The sequence below is a fragment of the Perissodus microlepis genome, chromosome 22 (assembly GCF_051167445.1).
Source record: "Perissodus microlepis isolate ML-2025 ecotype Zambia chromosome 22, ASM5116744v1, whole genome shotgun sequence".
NCBI lineage: Eukaryota > Metazoa > Chordata > Actinopteri > Cichliformes > Cichlidae > Perissodus > Perissodus microlepis.
This window is the reverse complement of record NC_140481.1, coordinates 16,655,344-16,678,393: the sequence shown is the minus strand read 5'-3', so window position 1 is coordinate 16,678,393 and position 23,050 is coordinate 16,655,344. Positions and strand designations below refer to the sequence as shown.

At 41.1% G+C, this 23,050-nt stretch overlaps 1 protein-coding gene across 1 annotated transcript; it reads right to left on the bottom strand.

The window, feature by feature from the left end:
* Nucleotides 1-60: 60 nt before the first annotated feature.
* tinagl1 (tubulointerstitial nephritis antigen-like 1) lies at nucleotides 61-20,751 on the bottom strand. The gene is made up of 12 exons (XM_084919591.1): nucleotides 20,369-20,751; nucleotides 17,742-18,052; nucleotides 15,942-16,008; nucleotides 11,101-11,193; nucleotides 10,894-11,008; nucleotides 8,987-9,113; nucleotides 8,641-8,791; nucleotides 8,369-8,555; nucleotides 7,395-7,440; nucleotides 6,491-6,614; nucleotides 3,653-3,698; nucleotides 61-3,047 (listed from the first exon to the last, which is right to left on the bottom strand). The coding sequence occupies exons 2-12, from the start codon at nucleotides 18,043-18,045 to the stop codon at nucleotides 2,880-2,882; spliced, it is 1,428 nt and encodes a 475-aa protein (XP_084775717.1). The 5' UTR covers nucleotides 18,046-18,052; nucleotides 20,369-20,751; the 3' UTR covers nucleotides 61-2,879.
* Nucleotides 20,752-23,050: the final 2,299 nt, after the last annotated feature.

The window sequence follows — 23,050 nt, the reverse complement described above, 5'->3', positions numbered from 1 at the left end:
ATTTCACTTAGCAGACACAACACGAGACAAAGAAATAATGAAACATTTCACAGGCAAATAAAGAAGAAAAAAACTATATAATTTAAACAACTTGTATAAATAAAAGTCTACACAGCAGTGAATATGAAATGGTTCATTTTACACTAAATACCCATTTTCTGAGTGAAAGTCTGCTGCTCGTGTAATTGGAGAAAGCATTTTGGTTAAAAGTAGGATCAGTTTCTGTGGCACATATTCGGAGTTTGCAGTGAACCTTCTGCGACTGTAATTGGTCCCATATGAACCTTGATAATATATCAACAAAATCACAACGTTAACGTTTTGAACATCTTCATGTGATAAGAGGGTTTTTAATATTTTATGTTTTCTATATATTCAGTGTCATCTATTGCATTTTGGTTAAAGCTAACAACTAATCCAAAGAACCACTAAGTGAACGTAATGGTTTCTGGTCAACAGAAAAATAAAAAAAATCCAGCTTTGGTCAAATTCCACTGCTCTCGCTGCTTTTTTTGTTTCTTTTTTTAAATCAAGCCACTGATATGCACCTTTTCACACTGAGACCTGTTACTGACAGGTAGCGAGGACTGCAACACACCTATATATAACAATTTAGCAGCTAGCGGCTTTTATTAAATCAATCCTTCCTCCCGTGTAAAGGATTTGTCCACAAGCAAAAATGTAGACTTGATTGATCCTTTGTGTTAATGACATAATCACTTCCACCCCAGGACAATAAGCCCAGTTTAATACTGTTTTTGGTGTATTTTTATTTACTGTCAACCTCCTGTGCACCTCATGTCTCTTGATCCTTTCTGGAAAGCAACGATTCTTTGTGGGGGGTTGTTTTGTTTTGTTGTTTGTTTGTTTTTTACAATGAATGAGGAACACGCAATCGACTGCTAATCTCTACCCTCTCCACCACATTGCACATTGCTTGAGCATCCAGACATTTCTCTTTGCTTTTATATTCATCCGCCAGTTCACGCCTGAAGGAATCAACGGAAAGGCCTTAAAGATCACAAGACGTGACGATGTAAAAAATGAAAAATCCTTTTGAAACTGTTACTGAAGCAAACCAGGGTGTAATTTCAGGCATGCGGTAATAACGTGCTGTGCTTTGCTTTTCAAGTGAGCCTATGATAACAATGAAACTGAAAAGAAAAACAGATATTTCAAATGGAGCTAGCTTAGTTTGATCTTACAGTTCCAGCAGAAAACAATAAAAAAAAAAAAGTCACAACAAATAATGAGAACATAAAGTCATACAGCTCATCTGTTGAATCTGTGTTACAGTGTTACTCTGAAGTGGCTTTACATGTTTATTACCTATCAGATGCATGAAGCTAAACACGAACAGCGCAGCGCAGACTGGCCTTTAGCAGCATTATCGCACGTCACTCAAGCTACTCGCCGTGTTCAGTTTCAAGAATGCAGAAGAAGAAAAGCAACGGAGTCATGAGTGGGTTAAGAGAATTTCTACATACAGTACATTGTAAAACAAGTAGTTAAAAAATGTAAATGTAACTGCCGCAAAAGAATAAAGACATCTTTAGCTCAAATTGTAACAGTGTACACAGAACAGAGTACATTAAGAACATTATACATACTTCCTATTTTCTTCTGCAGTGATCAACTCTGTTTTATTTTTGTGTCTTTTTTTTTTTTTTAAAGTAATACAATCTTTAAACTCTGCAGACATCAGTTTTTAATTTAGTAAAATATTAGGACTGGGGAAAGCAGCATGGCTTTTTAAATCTTAATAACTGAGACTTAACCTAATTTTATCTCTGCCACAAAAAAAAAAAACAAAAGACAAATTATCCACAGAGTTTGACTTAGTAGCTCAAAACTCAAAAACTTGGCATTTTGGTCACGCTTTTTAATAATGTCACACTATTCAGGATTAGAAAGTGCTTGATTCACCATTTATATAGTAAATATAATAGATATATTATGATATGATCATTAGTATAATTATGCTTATTACCAGCAGTGATATCTGTGCATGGTGTTAACACATCTGTATTTATAAATGACATAATAAGGAGGAGTAAAAATATATAAATGATGAATTAAGCACTTGCTAGTAACGTACTAAAGAGCCAGGATTGTGCCTGTTTCATTGATATTTCTTTAAAAGATTTCATAGTTTTAGGAGGAACTGTGACTTTCCTTGTAATCTTACACTTTTAAGTCACCTTGTGTTTCCAGTGTCAGATTCTACTTTTTTACTGGAATGTGTGAGAAACCCTACAGCCTCCAGCTACTAACTCTTTACAAGTGCCCTCTCTGAAAACAAGAGAACGGGTCAAGCTACGCCTCTGTTTAGCTGACACGTAAATGTCAGTAAGGTCATCAGTGATATATTATTGAGTTACATGGTTTAGAAGGGTGTGTCTTTCTAAAGGTGTCTGACATCTGGTATTTTAGCTCTCAGATTCCCTCTTTTCCAAGCCTGTCTGGTTATTACAGGTTTTGAGTTATAAAAAACTGAAGAATAAAAAGATCACATCCTTCGTCACCAGACATGATAATGCTTCACCAGATATTATACTGGGGATTCTGGGATGTGTGGTCTTTGGAGCAGTAGGTACCTGAGTTGCCTGATTGCAAGGCAAAGTGAAAGAACTTTAGCTTAGTTTGTCTTAGTTTTTGGTGCCATGAATCTTGAGATACACAGTCGTTCTATTAAAAGGCTACAGAGGGTGGAGAACAAGGTTCTGTATCGATCCCCAGAGTAAACTAAGGTGTAAAAAAAGAGGACTAGGGCTCACTTTATGGGGATGCGATGGCCTGCGACGCAGCTGCATAGAAAGACCAACTGTAGTTTGGACAATAATACAGGTTTTAATAGGGTTTTAAGATCTGCAGTGTCTTTAAATGTGCCTGCGGTGATGGTGGTGATGGTGGTTGTGCATGTCTTCCATTGAGATTCTGCCCCACACGCCGATCACAAATGTTTCAATCTCACACTCGTTTTCCCCACGAGCGATCCGGAAGTAGCCGTTTTCACCCCAGTTCTTTCCCCAGGAGTTGGCAGCAATCTGGGGGAAATAAGATCACACTAACTGTAAAATACAATAACACTTAAAGATGACAAAGTTTTATTTACTTTCCCCTACACCTCACCAATGAGGGGGGGGAAAAAACAGCTTTTTACAACAGACTTTTTATTTTAATATCGAATAACCACTATAGTAATTAAGATACTGTTTGTAAATTTTAATCATATTGAAAAGAAGCTTTAACTGTTTAATCGTTAAAACATATTGCCTGTGCTACAGCAGCAGGGTTTTTCAGTCAATCTTTTTAAAAGGGACCTATTACACTTTTCCTTATTTCCTGCTGCTCAGTTTGAAACTCATTTTCTACTCTTGTGTCGAGCTGACATCAGCCTGAAACAGACATCCTTATATGATCATTTCAAGCTGGGATGAGGACTTGCAAACACTATAAGAACTCAATTTGTGGAAGCCAGGAGAGGAGCAGCCAATCAGAAAACAGTGGCCTTTTAGAGTGGGAGGATAGAGAGTAGATTTAAAAGTAGTCATTTTTATTTTAAGTCTAAAAAACAAAAATAAGGAGCTGGAAATAAGCATAATAGGCCACCTTGAACTACTGGTAAAGAAGGTGTGAAGTGAAAACTTACCCAATATTTTCTTGATGTTCCATCAACATTTCTCTCTTCTCCCCACCTAGTGCACAGATCAGAGATGATAGTGAATTAAAGCGCATAAAAATTAAAGTATAGTTGCGTCTTATTAGAGCTGTAAAAAATAATTTAAGACATGTAATGCATTACTTTGCCTCAGATGTGCTCAGTGAAAAGCAGATATGCAGGATTCAAATGTTTAAAATAAACTTTCCCCTTGTTAACAACATCCTGAGTATTTATAGCTGGACATCATTTTGTTGCACTTCTACATCATTCCAATACAAAGAAACACGGAGTTCCCCTCTTCATCGGGCGTAGGTCACAGGGAAGAGGAACAGCACCTCAGCTTCGTCAGAGCACCGACACAGCAAAACACGAGCATCCCACAGGCACACTGAACTTTATCTTTACCTTCTCCGGTGGCTGTGGCTTTGTTCTCAGGAAACCCTGGCAAAGGTCCATAAATTCCCATCATGCCATACACTTTGGTCTTAGTGTAGCTGCTGCCAACCCCTGCCGTTTCTGCTCGTCATGATCAAAACAGTCCTAAAGCCAATTCCCATCCTGTTTTTCCACACCCGGCCTTTCATTTCCCAAGAGACTCCCGGTCCGCAATCGGTTGTTATCTTTTATAAAGTAAAGGAATGCTGGGAAATACACTGGACGGCCTCAGGCCCTGCCAACTCAGTAGCCTGCCACCAAAACACTGGCAAACTGTGCCAGGCTTCATTCAGCGAGTGACTTTATTAGGCCACTACTCTCCCAAGTGGATTATAACGTCACATTGACCAGGAGCAGACACATTACAAGCAGCTGTGTAAATACAACATCCCAGCCAGCGTCTAAAGTAGACCCTGACTGGTGTTTGTGAGCATTGTTCACACCTGTATACAAGTGTGTGACCCCGTATGTTTACTTGTGTGCATATTTATTGGTATAGAGACAGGCAGACAGAATCGGACCACTGCTGATCTCTTATCGGTCTTCCAATCAACTCACTTGCTCACTTGGGGACAATGATGGACATGCCCCTGTGCCCATGTACCCCCGCCCTTGCCCAGCGCCCCTCATCCCAGCTCTGACCTCTCCTCTCGGGCACTGATCCCCCTCTCTCTGTCCAGTGCAGTCAGGATCAGCACCCCAGACAATGCTCTTTCCGCCACAGTGGACCTCAATGCTATCTCCACAAACTTTCCCAGGCCCTGGGCTTAAATGAATACACAGCTATGGGATTTAGCCTATGTAAACATACTGAAGCCTGTGGCTGGCAGGTTTGGAGCTCAAAACAGTGCCTTTCACAGCCTCCATCCATCCCTAAACCTGCACCACAGCTACAGCCACATCCACATCCAGCCAAACCACATCCAAAGCAGTCAGAAATCACAGTAGTTGTAGAAGGAGGCTGAATCTTCATCCTCACCATCATCTCACACTGTGCATACCTCCACAGTTTACTGACAATGAAGCTGCAGAGATGTAATTACACTCCAGAGGGTGTGGTTCTAACACGAGCGTGATAAGCAAACACGAATGCACTTGAAGAAAACTGAGAAAACTGTATAGGATTTAAATAAGCTAAGTACAGGTTGGAGGATGAGAAGTGTTTGGGGTTTTTTTGTTTGTTTGTTTGTTTTTTTATCCTACATGTGCTTATGCATGAAAGAAAAACTACAGACAGTGAAAGCTTCGAGTAAAGAGATTTGTGTTTTATCCTTATCAGATAAAAGCAGAGAAGTTGCTTCTGTCATAATGCAGGACTTGCATGTTTGCTGTTTTTTGACACTCAGGTAAATGTTTACCTACAGTATGACACAAACCCACACGTCATTGGATGAATTAGCCGGTAATTGGGGTTTTATTATCTCACATAAAAACTGGAGGAGCCGGGGATCGATCAGACAACGTTCCAATTACTGCCCATCTCTGACAGTCAAATGTTACCAAATACCAATTACTCAGAACCACTGTCACAGTTTAAAAATGTAAACTGAGCCTTGAGAGTGCCAAATATATCAGTGACATATGTCAAAGGCAGCTGGATGAACTACAGCCTATAAAATATTTAAAAGCAAAGAGCGGTTTATTCATCTTAAAGGTCAGAATATTTAAAAAACAAACAAACCATAAAACAGTAACAGTCTGTCTGGAGTCTAAAGTGATAAGAGGAATATTTTGGCTTAAATGTTAAGAGGAGTAAACGAAAGGAAGTGGGACAGTCTGACGGCCAGATGAAGAGTGATGATGGAGACATCACAGAGCCAGAGAAACGCACGGCAGTGGGTGTGGGCAGGCAATCCAGGTGCGTCAGCCGTCTACCTGCCTGCATATTTGCGGTTGTTAAAGTGACTAGATGGGGGGGCAGGGGGGACTGTCTGGGGCAGATGAAGGAGTGGAGCCAAGGTGTGTCTCCGAGAGCAATAGTCTGGAAGGGAGGGAACGCTTATTCACAAGCAGACAGCTGGCTGTGTGCAAACACACGTGCAAGTGGAGCTTTGAATCAAACCCAGTACCAACAAGGACTCAATTAAAACCCTGATTCATCCTTATTAAACAACTTCTGAAGAGATAGGGCCACTGCTAAGCATGTAGTAACAGTTAAACTAGACACACTCTGGTTAAAGATGTAGAAAAGGTGAAAGCTTTTGTCTAGACAGGAGTCAGGTAAAGAAAAAAAATAAAAATAGAAAATTAAAACCTGGTGAGTTTATTTTAAACCCAATCAGGTCTGTATAAGCATGTCTCAGAGCCACGCTGTGACAAAGCATGTTGGTTCACTAAATGGGGGCAAAAATATGAACTGTTTTGGATTGTCTCTGTATTCTGGTAACTTACCCGGTGATCCTGACTGAGTGTGTGCCATGTTTGCGGTATTGCGGTGGTTTAGTGAAACTGGCATCTGTGTGTTTGTAGATCCCAGTCTTATAGACAAAGAAGTCCTCGTGGACCTCCATAATAGCTGCAAGAACAAACAAGCACGGAGAATTAGAAGGTGGAAATAACCTGCATGAGCGCGCGCACACACACACACTTTGATTAGCCATTTCCCAAAACTATTAAGCAATTTCACCAAACAAATTCTGATTTCCCCCCTGAGTCACACACCCAAACATCAGAGCAGGTTTGTGTGCGTGTGTCAGTGTAAGCTGCACATCTAAGCTATGTGTGACTTTGTTTTTCCAGCAGCTGTTTATGGATAGAAGAAGTTTTTAAAGCTGTATCGGCACTAGATGCAGTGTTCCCTGGTTGAGAATATAATGCAAACTTTCACTCTTATTAGAATCTCTTCAGCAGACACACACAAAGGACCACACACACTCATGCAGCTCTCCACGACTTTCTCAAAACTCTTCCTCCCTGGACTGTTGAACAATAAGTTGGCACACGCTCCCATACACACATGCACACATCCTTCGACACGTGACTCCTTAATTCAAGTGTACTTGAAGGCATTCCAGATGGGCTCCAGGCAGCTAGCCGCGCTAATATAGCAAAGTCAGATCAACCCTAGCAAGCCGCGGAGGCCGCTCATTTCTGACGGGGTGACTGGGGTCAGAGTTAAAACTCTGGTCAAAACCATTCAGATGAAAGGGTTAAATATGACATCAGTCTAGGTCAGATACTTCAAGCTGTGTGTGTTTTAATTTGTGAAAAGTCACACCCACGTGAGAGCAATGATGACAATAAAATACAAGCATATTTAAGGAAGACATACACACACAGAAAGGCATCGCGTTACCTTGCACGGGGCCATTATCCATAATCTCCTTCATAATCTCCTTTTCCTAAGTGAGACGATAGAGAGAACGATTTATAGGCAAAGGAGAGTGAGACAGACAGAATGATCGTTACATGTCAGTGAAACGGAGAGGATGAAAACAACCCCCTGGAAGTTAAAAGTCAGATAACAAGATTGAGTTCAGCAGGGCCCCTTGGTCTTAATGCCTGGCTTATTGACTTCACAGGCTATCAAGAGACAGGAACAACAGGCTGTAATGATTTTGAGAAGCATTAGCTGTCACTTAGCCCTGACGGATAGCTTCTGGTGAAACCACATGTTGGCTGCTGCTCAGCGGTTGTCTGATTTGCAGAAGATCCATGCAGCAGCGTGGAGACACCGCTTCGGGAGGCAGTTTGTGCAAATGTTACATGATACTAGTGCATGGGTTGCAGAGAGGGCGGGGATAATGTCTCCATGAAGTCATTTAGATTCATCCACCCATATTAGCAACCAAAATAGAGATATTTTACGTTTTTATTGTTCGACTGAAGGATGGGGGCTTATGTAACTCACTTCTGTCTCTGAGCATAAACAGATGACAAGTAGAAACACTAATATGAGGAGGAAATCTCATTTCAGATTAACCTACTGGTCCTGAAATGATAGCAGATAATGAGTGTTGTCTTTAAATTGGTGTAATTCACTCACTGCGGTGTTTCTCAAGGACTGCCTTTCTAAGTCATCGTACTAGAATAGTTTATAATTTAGTTTTATACACAAAGCTAACTCCTCAGTCCTGAATCCTACCTCCTGAAATATGGAAAACAAGCGGGACAAAAAAAAAAAAAAAAAAGCACATCCCACTGCCCTTCTACAATCTCAGACTCATTCCCAGGTGAGCCAGGCACACCATGGCTGATCAGTGTAGTTTTGTGAACGAGAGTGGATGTTTTTGTGTACACTTGTGCATTGTGCAGCTTTCTTTCACTTACATTGGATGAGAGCCTGTAGGGCGGCGTGGACTGGTAGATGTCGTTGTGGTAGTTTTGCGTGTTGGGACATCGCTGCGTGGCTTGCCTCTTCCCCCGTCCAACCGAGCGGCTCTGCATCATGCAGCGACCCACCTCTGCCGGCGTTTGCTGCGGAGGTTGATATGGGTAACAGTCTTCTGTCACAACTCTGTCGGGAGGGAAGGGAAGATGTAAGTCACCCATCATTCATTCACGAGCAGTAATAACTTTGTCTGAGATGAAGGGGGGCTTACCCCCTACGCCGAAGATACCACCAGGCTCCATCTATGCGTCCTCCGGCACAGCCTCCCTGGTTGCGTGTGTCACAGGAAATAAGATTTTGGGGGGACAGCCGAGGAGTCATGTGGCCCATAGACTGGATGGAGATTCGGTCTGATGCCACAGCTGGTGGCAACAAGGCAAACGCATAAACACGTAACTAAAATTTCATGGTGGAAGCTTCACTTCAAGAAGAAACTTGAGAACTAAAGAACTTCTATTTCCTAGAGTTCATGCACGCTTGCATGTGACACATTTTAAGGATATTTCCCTACAGTTCCCCCATTAGCCCTACAGATGTCATTTTCCCTAAGACAGCACCTGCTGTTGAGAAGGCCCAGGAAGCAGCGCAGTTGCCCTGATCCAGCGGTTCGTGAATCTTCCCCGGCCACTTCTCTGCTGAATTGAAGTAGGGCGGCAGATTGTCGGTCTGAGGATCCATGTTCATCTGCAAGAAAGATAGAAGTTTGTTCGTTCTTGCTTCAACTGCATCTTTTGCAGCAACCCACGAAGAAAACATTTATAGTTCTCAGTAAAAACAGTCATTATTACCAACTGACAGTCCAAGATGTGTGACATGAATTTATAGGGAAAAGAAAGGAAACGGTATTTAAAAACAGCCTAACATTTACGTGCAGCAGCACGGGTTGCTTGAATGTGGTGTCAGGTAGTGTAGTGCAACTGTTTGGCCACAGCAGAACACAACCTGAAGGGTGCAATTAAAATACTTGTGGGCAGCTTCCTAATACAAGCTTGGATCATGGGCAGATTACATAAGTCTGCTAATCAAAGGCCAAATTAAAAAAAAAGAAACAAGTCTCTTTGGTTATATTAGGGTTTCATCATGATGATAAACTTCTGTTATAGAGTGTAACTGTCTCCCTGATAGAGCGCTTTCACTCAGACGTGCTCCATCATTTAATCGCCAGCTATTGTCGGATGCTCTCTTCATATCTCCTGGTATTATGTGATGAACATACACTACAGATAGCTTCATCTCTCTCTCTCTGACAAAGACTCTGGCTGCCCGCGGTGCATTCCACTGCTTAATAGTGAAGTATTCAGAGCACAGACGGCCACCTGATACATCACTAAGGAATGTGCTGCTGCTCAGAGATTTGGAGCTCTGGCAGGTCAAAGTGCAAAAAAAAGCACCTGATCCAAAGGCATCTAAAATGTTGCATTGCGTGCGTTTGACACGAGTCTGCAGAAACAACAGGAAAGGGGAGAGACTGAGAGTTTTGTGAATGGGCTGTGATCTGATTTGTGGCACAGGCAGGGACACGCTGACGGCGGAAGGAGTAGGGGGTGTTACAAAATTTCGAGGTGGAATGAATGCACGCAGGGCAAAGTGGGGATGCGCAGACCCAGGAGGAAGTCTTGTCTTTAGTCTCAAAGCCGCCACCATCCTTTCCGTCTTCTCTATGTGATGTTTTGGTTGCGTCTTATGTAATCTTTCTGGGGTAAAATGTAAACAAAGACAGAGCAGGCTGAGGTCTCCAAACAGAGAGGCCGTTACATACCAGCAGGCCACCATAATTAAGTGAAGCAGGTTTTGACTGCTCAGGGAACCTGAGTATGTACGCTAACCACTTGGTTATCAAATCACTCCATGGTACAATTCTGAAAATATCTAAAGACATCATTTTGGTTTTCTCTCCATAGTTCCATAGTATTAGTGGAATCAGGAGATGAATGATATGTTATCCGTATGTTATGCCTTTTGTCGTTTTTAAGTGGAAACTCAGAGTTTAAGAAGTTACACCTAGTGGTGACCAGTACAGTTATATTCTTACAGTTCCTGTATGGATATATCAAGGGCACCTAAGTGAATTTAATTTAATTTTATGTAAAACTCAGCCAGCAGCTCAATGTGTTTTATACTGCAAAGTAAAGATCCTACAATATTAGAAAGAAATCCCAGTAATCACACAACCTTCTATGAGCAAGCATCTGGTGAAAGTGGGAAGGAAAAACTCCCTTTTAACAGGAAGAAACCTCTGGCAGAACCAGGCTCAGGGAGGGGCAGAAATCTGCTGCAACTAATTGGAGGAGAGAGGAAAAAGAAGAAAGGGCAGAGAGAGGCAGGACAAGAGCCAGACTACAGGTGAGAGATTTAAATAAGGAGTCCAATCAGTGAAGTTTTGTATCTAAGCCTTTAGAAAGTTCACCCATATATTTATTTTCTAACGATGATTTGATGATTCAATGAACGAAGAGTCCTGTACCTGAATCTCATTCATGTTCATGACTGTTCTTGATGGTCTTTGTGTGCCCAGTCGGTAGCGGATGCCTTCGTTTAAAGTCATGCCATACAACTCACTGTAGTTAGCTGCCCTCCACCTAAAAACAATATGAAAGAGGCAGAAATCATATGTGTTTTTAACTACAAACAATGTATTGTAAGTACGTGTCTATATTTATTTGTTTCTTACCCATAGTTTCCTCTGTTGACAGCTTGGATAATGTCCGGCTCAATCAGACAGGCGTTCTGCTCACACTCCCAACGTCCAGAAGTCCCACATGTGCTACAGGAGAGAGAAAAAAAAGTTAGTAGGGGACATTCAAAGAAACTACAAGTGCCTGTAAAAATGTGTATTTTTATGCTACAGTCACTAAAGTCTATTAAACAAAGGCGAGTGAGCAGAGGCTGAGTGGATTTCCCAAATAAGACATAAATTGAAAGAAGAATGTTAGCAGCCGGAAAAGGCTGGAGAAATTATGGAGTGGGATGGTTAAAAATAAAAAGCTTAGATTATTCAGCCTTTTAAGGCTGCAGAATGCAGATCCGTTTTTATTCGGCAAAACGGAAAATAAGTGAGCAGGATATTAACGATGACACACAGATGTTTACTTTGGAGATGCTCAGAAACAGAGGATTTACTTTCTGATGACTCACTGCCGAGAAGTGTGCCTTTGTGGTAATACAACATCAGAATGGAAAGGCTTTAAAAAAATAACTAAACACACATATATATACACAAGCAGTCCCCATCGCTATCATGCGTATTATAGTTGACAATTTGCAATGCACAGGTAGCCCTCCTGTATGTGTGCTCCCCTCCACCCCAATCATACCTCAGTCAGCAGTATTCTTCACTGGGTTATCGCTTCAATCACTTGCCTCAAAGCTGAGATAATGCAGAGTGGATCTGTTCAGTGTTATCTTTTTACTTGTACATCCAGTATGCACCAGGGGATGTTTTAGTTATTTCTAATATATTTTCATGCACATGACATGTTTCATATTATTATTTTAAACAGAAAACCCCCGCACAAATCCTGCATAAATGAAACGGAGAAAACAACTTCATATTTCCCTATGAAACATAGAAAAGCACGAAAAAGAAATGCATTCTCAAATGTATTGCAGATTTTCACTGATAAATGTATTATTGCTACTTATTAATATTAAACACACTTTATATCTCTTAAAACCATTGCCTGTTTTGTGCAAACCTTGTTTTATACATGCTATAAATAGCTCTGTGTAGCATACGACACATTGAGCTTGCTCGTTTTTTTGTTCTTGTGACAAACTCAGTTTTAAAAATACATCAAATGTGCTAAAACTATAAACTGCCTGTGCAATTTTAAACAGACGGATCCACATATGAGTAGACGGTAAAATCTAGACCCTTAATTTAAACCTAGGTGACATATACATAAAAACAAAGCCAGGAACATAAAGATAAAGCAGCTAAAGTTCAACTGCTAAGAGCTCAAATACAGTCTGGCAGGGAACAGCGGAAGCGTATGAGACAGACAGGTAATTAGGTGATAAGACATGGTGAAACAAGACAGAGGGCTGTAAGTAAAGCCAACAGAAGTGAAACAATGTGATCTTAAAGTCAAATTGAAACAGAAAGAAGAATGAGTGTGTGTGTAAAGTGACTATATTTTTGTTTTTAACAGTCACATGATCAGCAGCAGTGTTGAGGATGTGAGCCAAACAATAACAGGGGTGTTTCTCAGATAATTATGTAGATAGCATGAATTGTGCATGAAATGTTTTACTACCCAGGACCATCACTAAACAAATGCGATGTGTGTGACTGAAGAGGAATTTGACCTCTTCAGTCACACAGAAACCCGTGGACGGTATTCCCCTCGCAAATGGCTCACTTTCCTGCTGGGACACATGTGCCACGTTCATGTTACATTAAAAGGTTACACCAGTGTGTTTCTGCTCAGCATCCTACGGGGACCATCTGATGGCTTTTGATTGGTTCAAAGCAACTGTGACCTTTCACCTCTTCCACCCTCCAGCAGGAACAGAGGCATGCAGCAGCACAGTGCCAGTAGGTCTGCGATAAACACACAGGGATAGGCTTGATTTATGGAGATTGAGGGACAGAGTGGGGCTGAATATAAAATATAAGGGATGTGAGGACATATTTAACATTCCCCGTCACAGTCCCAATTTAAGATCTACTTGCCTGAGAGAGCATGGATAACAGCTAGACAACACAAGGTGTAGTATCTCACCATATCTGGCCATTGATGCTTCCAGATCAGTCGAAGCAGAGCCATGTTTGTGTGTGTGTCTGCAGATACGGTGCATCTACGATATCTGAGCAAATAAATAAACTTAGAAAGTCTATGCTGGCATTGGCTGTTGTCCCATCTGACATAAGGAGCCAACAGACGAAAGCAGCTGCCAAATCAAATTAGAGATCAACTGTTCCTTCAGACTGCTACCCCAGAGACCATCTTTGAAAGGAGAGGTCGCCGAGGTTCAGATCTTTCGGGACAGATAACATGTTATCGGGATGCCAGCAGATCTGTAAATAACCAAATTAGCTAGAAATCCCATTAACAAGACAAAAAGCTGACACATACTGTATTACACGTTAACACTCACAACAGTAAATATAAGCGCAGGCTGAATACACGACACTTAGTCTGTTCTAAAAACCAATCTGCGGATGATTCATTTTGTGCTGCACAGACAGATGATGTTTATACTGATTGTGGTGCTGATGTCAAAGCAAAAGTGCATTAAGTGCAGCTGTTAAACCAGTTAGTCATTAGAACAGTTCCCCTGTTCTCAGTTTCCCTTTTCTGTTCAAATCAGTAAAGAAACATAGGCGGTACAGATAAGAGAGTGCAGGGGCGCTGCTAATGAGAGCCTCGGGAGGGGGAAAAGGGCGAGAGCCGATTTCTGAAAGAGCTGGGAGGACACGCATTTGGGAAATTAATAAGTGGAGGGAGTGGGAGTAGGAGAAGCATGTCCGCGTGTATCCGTCCGAGCCCAAGTTGTGGCGCAAATTTTCAAACTCCTGTGTGTATTGGTTTGATAAGCACGCGTGAGAGCACATGATACCGAGACTCTCTTGTTTTCAGAGCGAACAGGGGAGTTAGCGCATTAATGTTGGTTTTTGGGAACTGGAACACCAGAGGCTATTTTTAAAAAACCGTGCAGTGTGGGTTTGCTCAACCTCCACAAGTCTTTCCTCAAGATAAAAATAGGACCCCCGCCCTTCATCAACTTCCATCAACTGTATTCCTTCCTAATTGCTGCCGTGATAAGATTGTGTGTGATACACACACACACACACACTTTAAAGAGCAACAATTGACACAGACGTAAGAAACCAGCGTGGAGGACAGATGTGGAATTCAATTTGCGCTGCTCCTGCTTTCACTCACTTAACCTCCCTCCAGACTCTTGGGAACTACTACACAGCTCCTTGACTGCAGCTTATGTCATGCAGAAAAATGGCAGCCGTCGCACACGGGCTCTGTTCCCCTCAGGGTGCTGAAAATCACTGAGACAGAGATACTTTCCTGTCACTTAGAGTTAATCCACAATGCTCTTTGTAGAAGCTCCTGACTTCATGTCACGGTAGTAAAGTGAATTAGAAACACACTGAATTGGAAAAAATAATACAGGACTGTCAAGGAGATTTACTCAAGGAGTCAATTACAGAGAGCTGTATTACAGTGTACAGACTTATTATAATGTATTCAAGCAGAGTGGTTTTCTATCTCTATTAAAGTAGACTCAAACTCAACTGGAAAACTGTTTCAGTCCTGATTCAGTCTATCAAGTCACTTAGAAAGGCAAATGCAAACCTCTCTTCTTCCCTAGGGAGAAAAATAATTCGCATAAGGGCTGTCTAAGCTTACCACTAGGCTATCCTATAATTTATAATAACAGAAAAGCCTTTGGAGGACAGGCAGTAGAAAGTTTGAAAACAAGGATCTACACCTCAAAAACATGACATGAAACAATGATTTTGAGTAAAATGCAACTCAAATATATAAAATCAAAGGTGTATTTATTCAAATAATTAATCATTAAGGGAAAAAATGCTTGGTATACACTCAGCTATAGCAATCGAGTTAATTATTTTTTGTGCTCACGTACAAAGTTACGTGGGAAATTTACATGTTATCAAATTATTTAAAGTCAGCATTTTGGGGCATAAATACATTTGAGTGTGTAACAGAGCGCTTAGCAGGTGTGGTTTGTAGACTATATACAAAAGATGAACACCATGAAATCCTTTGGTTTGACTGAGAGGTGTCAATAGACCAAGTAGCCTAAAAATACCCTGCTTTTTCTACTATTTTCCACCAGATGGGACCAAAATTTACAAAATAAACTGCTTTTGGTATCAAGTAACACTTTAAGCGAGGGATTGAGATTAAAATCTGAAGTTGAACAACAAGACAGACATCTCTACAACTGGGCTTCTATTTGCAGAGCAGGCACCCCCTGCACATTTCTTACGGGCATTTAAAAAACTCAACAAAATTATGCACGCAGAGCTGGGCAGAAGAAGGCAGACAGAGTTTCAGGTGCAGGTGACTAAAGCTCATATGTGAGTAAGGATCATGTGATCAGCGAAAGATTTTCACTCAAAACAAGGATATAAAAATGAATAATGAACATTACTCCACAAAGCCACCAGCATAGTTAGAAACACATGCTGTGCAAAGGCACATTTTGCAACCTACAGCTTCATTTTAAACTGTGCAAATCCCCAAAGCTTTTAGGAATACCAAGCGCTGTACGTCAGAGAAACTTGATGGTAAAAACAGATTTTTCAGCTTTTGTAAAGCCAAATCCATAAAAATAATTCCCCTCCAAATTATAAAAAAATATTACATGCATATTTTATATAATGTTTAGTGTTTACACAGGTAAAAAAGAAAAACTGGGAACCTGAAAATGTTCGAACTTAAAGATACTTCAGGGGGCAATTAAAGGGAAAACCCTTGATTTAAAAGGCAGAAAGAATGCATGGAAAAGGCGGGGTGTACATACCATAAATTGCAATTTTCTTTGTATGTTTGCCCCGTCAAGAACGTGTTTCCATTTCTTTCACAGGTGCCTGAGAAAAGACAAAGAGTGGCAATTTAATATACGCAGGTTTGATGTGGCTAAACAATAAAGATCCTACCGCTAATCTCAACAAAAGCTACGCACAGTCTCAATCACGGAGACACAAATGAGACACATACTGTACACGGAGGCTTAAAAGCACACATACACACTTGATACACAGTAACCACATTCCTTCACTTGCAACCACAGTAAAAGTTAACAGCGACTAGTCTTAGCAGTAACACACAGAATATGTGAGGTCTAAGGAGCTCTAAGCCAGTAATCCTGTGTAGGAATGTGGCGTTAGCTTCTTTCCTGCCTTCCCAGGCTTCCCGGGCTCTCGTCATGCTTTAACCAGCTTACGCTCCACTGCACCAACTCTACTGAGATAGCGTGGAAAGCCCCCACTTCCATCTATAATTAAACATCAAAAATTTTACAAAATTTGAGAGTTGCACACCCTGCGCTGTCACAACCCCAAAAGTGGCCCATCTTACTCGACTGTTAAAACGTTGGTGTTTTGGTGACAAGCTTACCTAAAGTGGAAGATGCCGTCAGAGGGGACTCCATGTGGAATTTAAGGCATAATCTGGCTGAGAATTTACAGTGTGCGCAAGTTTTCCCGGCCTCTGGTGTGAGGCCCCGTGCTGACAGTGTGATCTATGACTGATGCTCTCACAGCTGTCTCGCCCAGTCTATCGTAATTCAAATTACTGCAGAGCTTCGGCAAGTGGCAAGTTACACATTAATACAGAAGGAATGTGTGCAGACTGAACATATGCAATGGTTACCGTGACATTTTTTGTATAGCATTCCTTCAGCGCAGACCGAGTGAAAAAACAGTAGCAGTTAAGAGGAAAGACCTATCATAACAAGGTGTCTTTCCACGCTGACTGTGTGATCAAACATGCTTGCGTGCACATGCTTGTACGTCGGACCTCCTGAGTGCCAAACCTTATCGAGCACGGCCAACATACCTGCATCGACCTCTCTAACTTTGTAGTCCTGTACCCATTGTCTGGCCGCATACCCCACATTCTTTCTCCTGACCTCCATTCATCCCTCTACACACCCCTCCTCCCACCGTCTCGGTTAATAAGACACCTACTGTTCCCTACGCTGCTCTCAGGTAGCCCTTTGCCTTTGCTGGCACATTTCACACTTCGGCAGAGAGGATGGTGCTAGAACTGTGAGGGGAGTCCAAATGTAGTCAACCAACCAGTAACACAGGTGAACGAACAGGAGTTTAATCTGCAGTACAATCAGACGCTATATGTAGATGATTTAAGGGACAGGGAACATACAGATAATTATTATGTATGCTGAAATATAGTTTGACTTTCCTTTATTATTATTATTATTAAATCCATTATATTAATACTGTTGTTTACCCTCCCACTCTGTGATTAATCACACAGAGAAGAAATCAAAGAGACATTAGAAAGATCAAAGGTTTCTGTCCAAGTAAGAAACATTGGTATGATCACTTCATATAAATGCAGTAACAAGCTGAAGCTTTTAAAAGAAGGTTAAAATGAAAGCAGGTATGCAATTCTAATCCATTTTCAGCATATTAGGGGCATCACGCTGCTTTCCATCGTGGCCCAGCGTGGAGCTTGTCAGTGGGGTTTCCTGCAGCTCTCTGACGGAGTTTAACTAACAAAGACATGCCCACACGCTCACACACATGGCTGCAACACTTTCTGATGCCCCCCAAAACACATTTGTACCTTCACATACCAATGAAAGGCGGCTGCACGCCAAGACAGTGACCCCAGAAGTCGGGGCAGCAGTCGGACACCGTGCGGTTGCAGAACAGGTCACAGTAGCAGATCGTGTCCAGGTACGGCACGGTGCACAGGTCGTCCCTGCCAGGACAGCAGCCTCCTCGTCTCTGGCAGTAGGAGCCGAATGGGTCTCTGATGCCGCCAACATGAAGTGGACTGGCAAGCTCCCTCTTGGTCCTTCTGGAAAGGACTCTGTCTGCAGTGCCTTCTCCCACCACCAGGAGTAGCACGGTCACAGTCAACAGGATGAGCTTCATGATAAACCTGCGACAGGGAGAGGGCAGAAATTTAACATTTAAGAGTTGTGGATAAAGCCAGTGTTATCCAAGGCATATCTCTGTATGATGCTCAAGAAGACACACTTAAAATGCTCCACTCTGCAGGGGGAAGAGCAGCAGAGTGTAGCAGAGTAATTGGGCATTACTGCTGCCAACTTCTGAGCGGTTCATATAAACAATGAGGCACACACACACACACACATGCACGCACACACACACGGCAGATAAGTTTAAACAGACTTGGCAGCACATGGTTTAAATAGAAACCCATGTGATCCTTGGAGATTGTCTATTTATTTCCTCAACTTTCCTTTTAAACCGCCAAGACAAACAGCAGCTAAATATGAAAATACACACAGCGTGATGGAAAACATCGTCTCAGTGGCAAAAGTCATGTTATCAAATATGTTGAACGGTTGCATGATGGGCAGGTTCTCTGACATGTCTATATGCACATGTAATATCCTCAATGCCCACGTTTAGTCTGTTTGTCCCTGCTCAAGGTCCCGGGATGATTAAAGGTCAAACAATCCCACGCATTGTTTTTTTGTTTGTGTTGGTCTCAGGTCACTGGATAGGGGAGTCTCTGCAGGGTCGGACCAAGAGGAGGGTTTGCCCCCGCTGCTTACATAAACAGCATCATTAATTATCCAATCAGATCTCTCGGCACAATGGATCCTGTGCACATAAAGCACATCTCCGGAAAAGGCCTTTGCTCTGCTGTTTTCTGCATGACTGTGCCTTTACTTGGTGCATACACACACACACACACACACACACACACACACCACACCCACATACACACAGTAACATATGGCAGCATGGGATGGGCAGGTCTTGTCCTTTACACAAGTGTTTTGTTGTGTCAGACTTTGAGCAGCAGTGCAATAAAACACCAGCCAGTCTGCTCATCATGCTGGTGATGTCTTTAGGTCAATCTAAAGCTAAAAAAAAACACTTCTGCAGAGATCATAATGCAGTTGTCTTCAGAGGCTCTTCTTTATCATCTGTAGCTTCTTTTCACATATTAGATTAGATTGTTAAGCTATAAGAAAGTATTTTGCTCAATTGCTTACTTAAATGAGACAGTATTTATAGATTTAGTCTATATTACTGTGTAAAATAACCTGTTAACACCCAATATTTCAATCATACGATCCTCAGAAAAAGATCTTAAAGCTTTCAGTAATGTCACAGATGGCATATGGTCCATCAGGGCTCCAGACAGCTGTAGCCAAGCTACTGATCCTCCACTTCAGCTACAGGACAGATGAACCCTCAGTAAGGGTTACCCGCTCACTTTCTAACACACACACTATAGCGCATGGACACATAACACAGTGGCAGATGAGACATGCGGAGTCAGTGTCAGCAGCTTCAGGACCACAGTTATGAACAGTGAGTTCATAAATCTGAGCAGTATTTTATTCCACGGCAGCACTTTTTAAAAAAAAAAATGGGAACATTATAAACCACAAATACATTAATGCATCAACATACTTTTCATTTTTATGCTTCACTGCTAATGAACAAGAAATTAAAACCTATCATCCAGTGATTTGTGGTGAAAGTAACTCATACAACCTTTTCAGTAACGAAGCAAAAGAACCTCCAAGGCTAGAAATATTTTTTAAGAAAAAACACACACAAAAAAAACACAACAACAACAACAAAAACATCACTTTCTTTCCCAAGACTGAACTTTGACACATTGTTGCAACACCCAGCAGATAATTCATTCTTCAGTGTGTCTCTATAAAAGCCCTCTCAGCACCATTTTTCCTGTGTTACACAGTCCTGACTATTCTCTCAGCTGTTTGAAAAAACTAAAAAACACCAAGCTCGATTTTTAAGGGGGAGTGGGTTGGATCATGTATAACACCTTACAGGTGTCCAGTGAGGACTGCACCTCAGCAGGTGAGTGAAGAGATTACTTGTGTCTGGAGCGGCCACTCCACCTGAACCCAACAACCCTCCATTTAAAAAAAAAAGACAAAACAGCCTTCCGTTAACATTAATGTAGCTCTAATGTGCCCAACACACCCTTAAGATACATATGTCGTAACAGCAAAGGCTTGACTAACCAATGCTCTGCGATAAATCTAAGTAATTATACAGAGAAAGACTAAAAACATGGAAGGTGATGACAATCCTCTGAAAGAGAGCTTAAAAGTTTCCTCTTCTTCTGTTTAAAGTAACTTGATAATAGTGTCAGCCAGACTGTGACGCTCAGGCTGCACCTGCCTGGGGTCTAACAGAGAGCTGCTGCTGAAAAGTGCAGAGAAACAGAAACTGCTGTTACCTTGAGTTTAGAGAGAAATCCTGGTTTTGTAATCCAGTAAGAAACAGCTTTTTGGTTGCTGGTGTGCTGCTCAGGAAGTCCCTCACAGGTAGAGAGAGTTTAGGTAAAAGGTCAGGCTCCTTTTCTCTGTTCCAAACTCTCTCACAGGATCTGCTCTGTCAGTCTCGGTCTTCTCTATATACAGGCAACAAGCAAGCGTAACCACTCCCCCCTCCAGCCTCTGGCTTGTCCCCTGCTTCACTGCCTCTCCCTCAGCAGCTCACATTCACGCACTTTTGCCTTTCCCTGTGACTCCCACAGGTTGACTATCTCTGCATGCTTTTCCTCTTCTTATCAGACTGGAGCCTGCATAGTGAACTGGCTTGCACTCGGGCACATCTCTGTTCACGTCACTACTTCTCTCATATTTTCTTCCCACTGTCGCTATCAGTAGCCATGACTCCTTTATCTGCGACTTTTCCCCACACAGGGCCAAATCCACTTGAAGTGGACGCCATTGCACGCCCCCTAGCGGTCGCAGGTTGAGTAGCTCCACCTATCAGCCACGAAATTATGGAGGAGCCAGAGAGAAACCTCCCATCTTCTAGAAAGTTACAGATGAGTCTCTGGAGATGCGGTTTTGGTACGCATTGTCGGAATGTGAGAAATATTGCGGATGTTTTTTTGTAAGATGATGAATCTGTTTGTATCATCAGCCTCTCGTTGTGTAACATCTCCCCCTTTCCAAACAAAATAATTTCAGTGAAGGAATTTGATTTAGTAAACAAATGAAGTTCATGTCTATAAAAAGTTTGACTTTATTTTCTTAAATCTTAATATTGTGTGGTTTCCTGAGCAGTGAACACAAACAGGACACATTACACAGCTGCAGTGAGTGAATGACAGAGAATATCAGCTGTCAAATGTTTAACCCTCTTCTATATTTGGTAACCAGTGTGCTGAAAGTCCGCTTTCCTTAAGTTTATGAAAGTACATAAATGACATAAATGCTTCTGCAGAAGAAGACTGAATAAGGTTTTACTGAAGTGTTGCCGTGGCCCAGAAAGACCCAGCTAACCACTTTTGGGCTGATCAATAAGCTAAAAGCTGAATCAATAACTGTGACACCACATGGTGTTGGACAGGGTGGGTAAGGCTTCCCCAGAAAATGAAAGAAAACACTGAACACACAAAGGCTATGCTTTGCTTTGCATACATTTATTATTGAATATTTAGAAAAACAAATGAAAACATTGCTTTATTACTTAAAAATATTCATAAAACATACAATCGTTTCCCATTTATTAAGTAAGTAAGAAAAGATAAATCAAAGAACCTTCTATTAGTACAATAACAACTACTAATATAATATATAATATATAATATAATAATGATGATGATGATGATGATAATGATGCCTGTTAGCTACAGAGGCGCTGCTTGCTGCCAGATGAAGCAGGTAACTACTTAGGGCTCCAGGCCATTTTTGAAGGGTTTGGGACTGATATAATTAAAAGTACAGCAGTGGCACGTGTAAAGTTTTCTGTGACAATAGGAGAGCCCTGACCTCTCTAAGGAGGTCATTCCAGCTGCAAGTGGCATGTGTGATTCTGTTTACACAAACCCAATGACAAAAACAAAAGCTATTCAGTGAAAATGAAGAGGAGTGATCCATCTGGGAGTGGGAAAGAAAGAGGGTCAACAGAGGAAGAGGAGAGAAAAGCAAGACAGAGGCGAGCGAAGGAGACAATAATGATTAAATTTAAGGCTAGATAACTAAATGCTGCTAGTTTAGCCTTTACTGCGGAGGAGAGACGCTCGCGTGTACGGAGGAGTGTTGGAATGAATGTGAGGCTGTATGTGTGTCTGCAAGCTGGAACATGTTAAATCTGTGGTCTTATTCAAACTGTGAAACACTGTAACTATATGATTTTTAATAGTGCCATACAAATAAAGTTATTATTATTATTACCAAAATAAAGAATAAATGGTCTCTGCCATTTATAGTGTTCTTTTTACATGTTTTTTCATAAGACTCTTCTTGTTGTTGGTAATGTTTGCATCAGGTTATTTACTAAATAAATGTGGTGAATGCTGGTCCGAGGGGCCCCTGTAAACTTTTGCCTAGATGCCCAAAAGGGCTCTAGACTCATCACTGGTTAGCTGCTGAGCTGCAACAGTTAACTTAATCAAATAATCGGTCCAAAGGGGAAACTTCAGCATAATTAAATAACTGTTTCATAAGACAAATAAGCTAATCCTCTCTCAATATAAATATTAACTGGTTTACTAAAACAAATTATTATTATTATTATTATTATTATTATTATTATTATTATTATTAATAATAATAATATTAATAATAATAATAATAACAATAACAATAATAACAATAATAATAATACATTAGACTGTAGAGAAAAGTGATTACTGTCTAATTTAAATAACAATTTAATTGAAAAAAAAATGATCCGGGTAAGCCTCAGCAGAAAGCCCACTGGGATGGTTTTCTTTATTAGATAATAATAATAATAATAATTAATTAATAATGCTGTAGGATTACCTCACTTGGCAAATTAACATTTATAGTCATAAGAAAAATTAAGAATTTAGAACGCAATAAAACACAAAGTTGATCACCACTAAAACAAAGCAATTCATGATGCATTTTGAAAAATAGCTTGGGGCATCTTTGAATGTGAG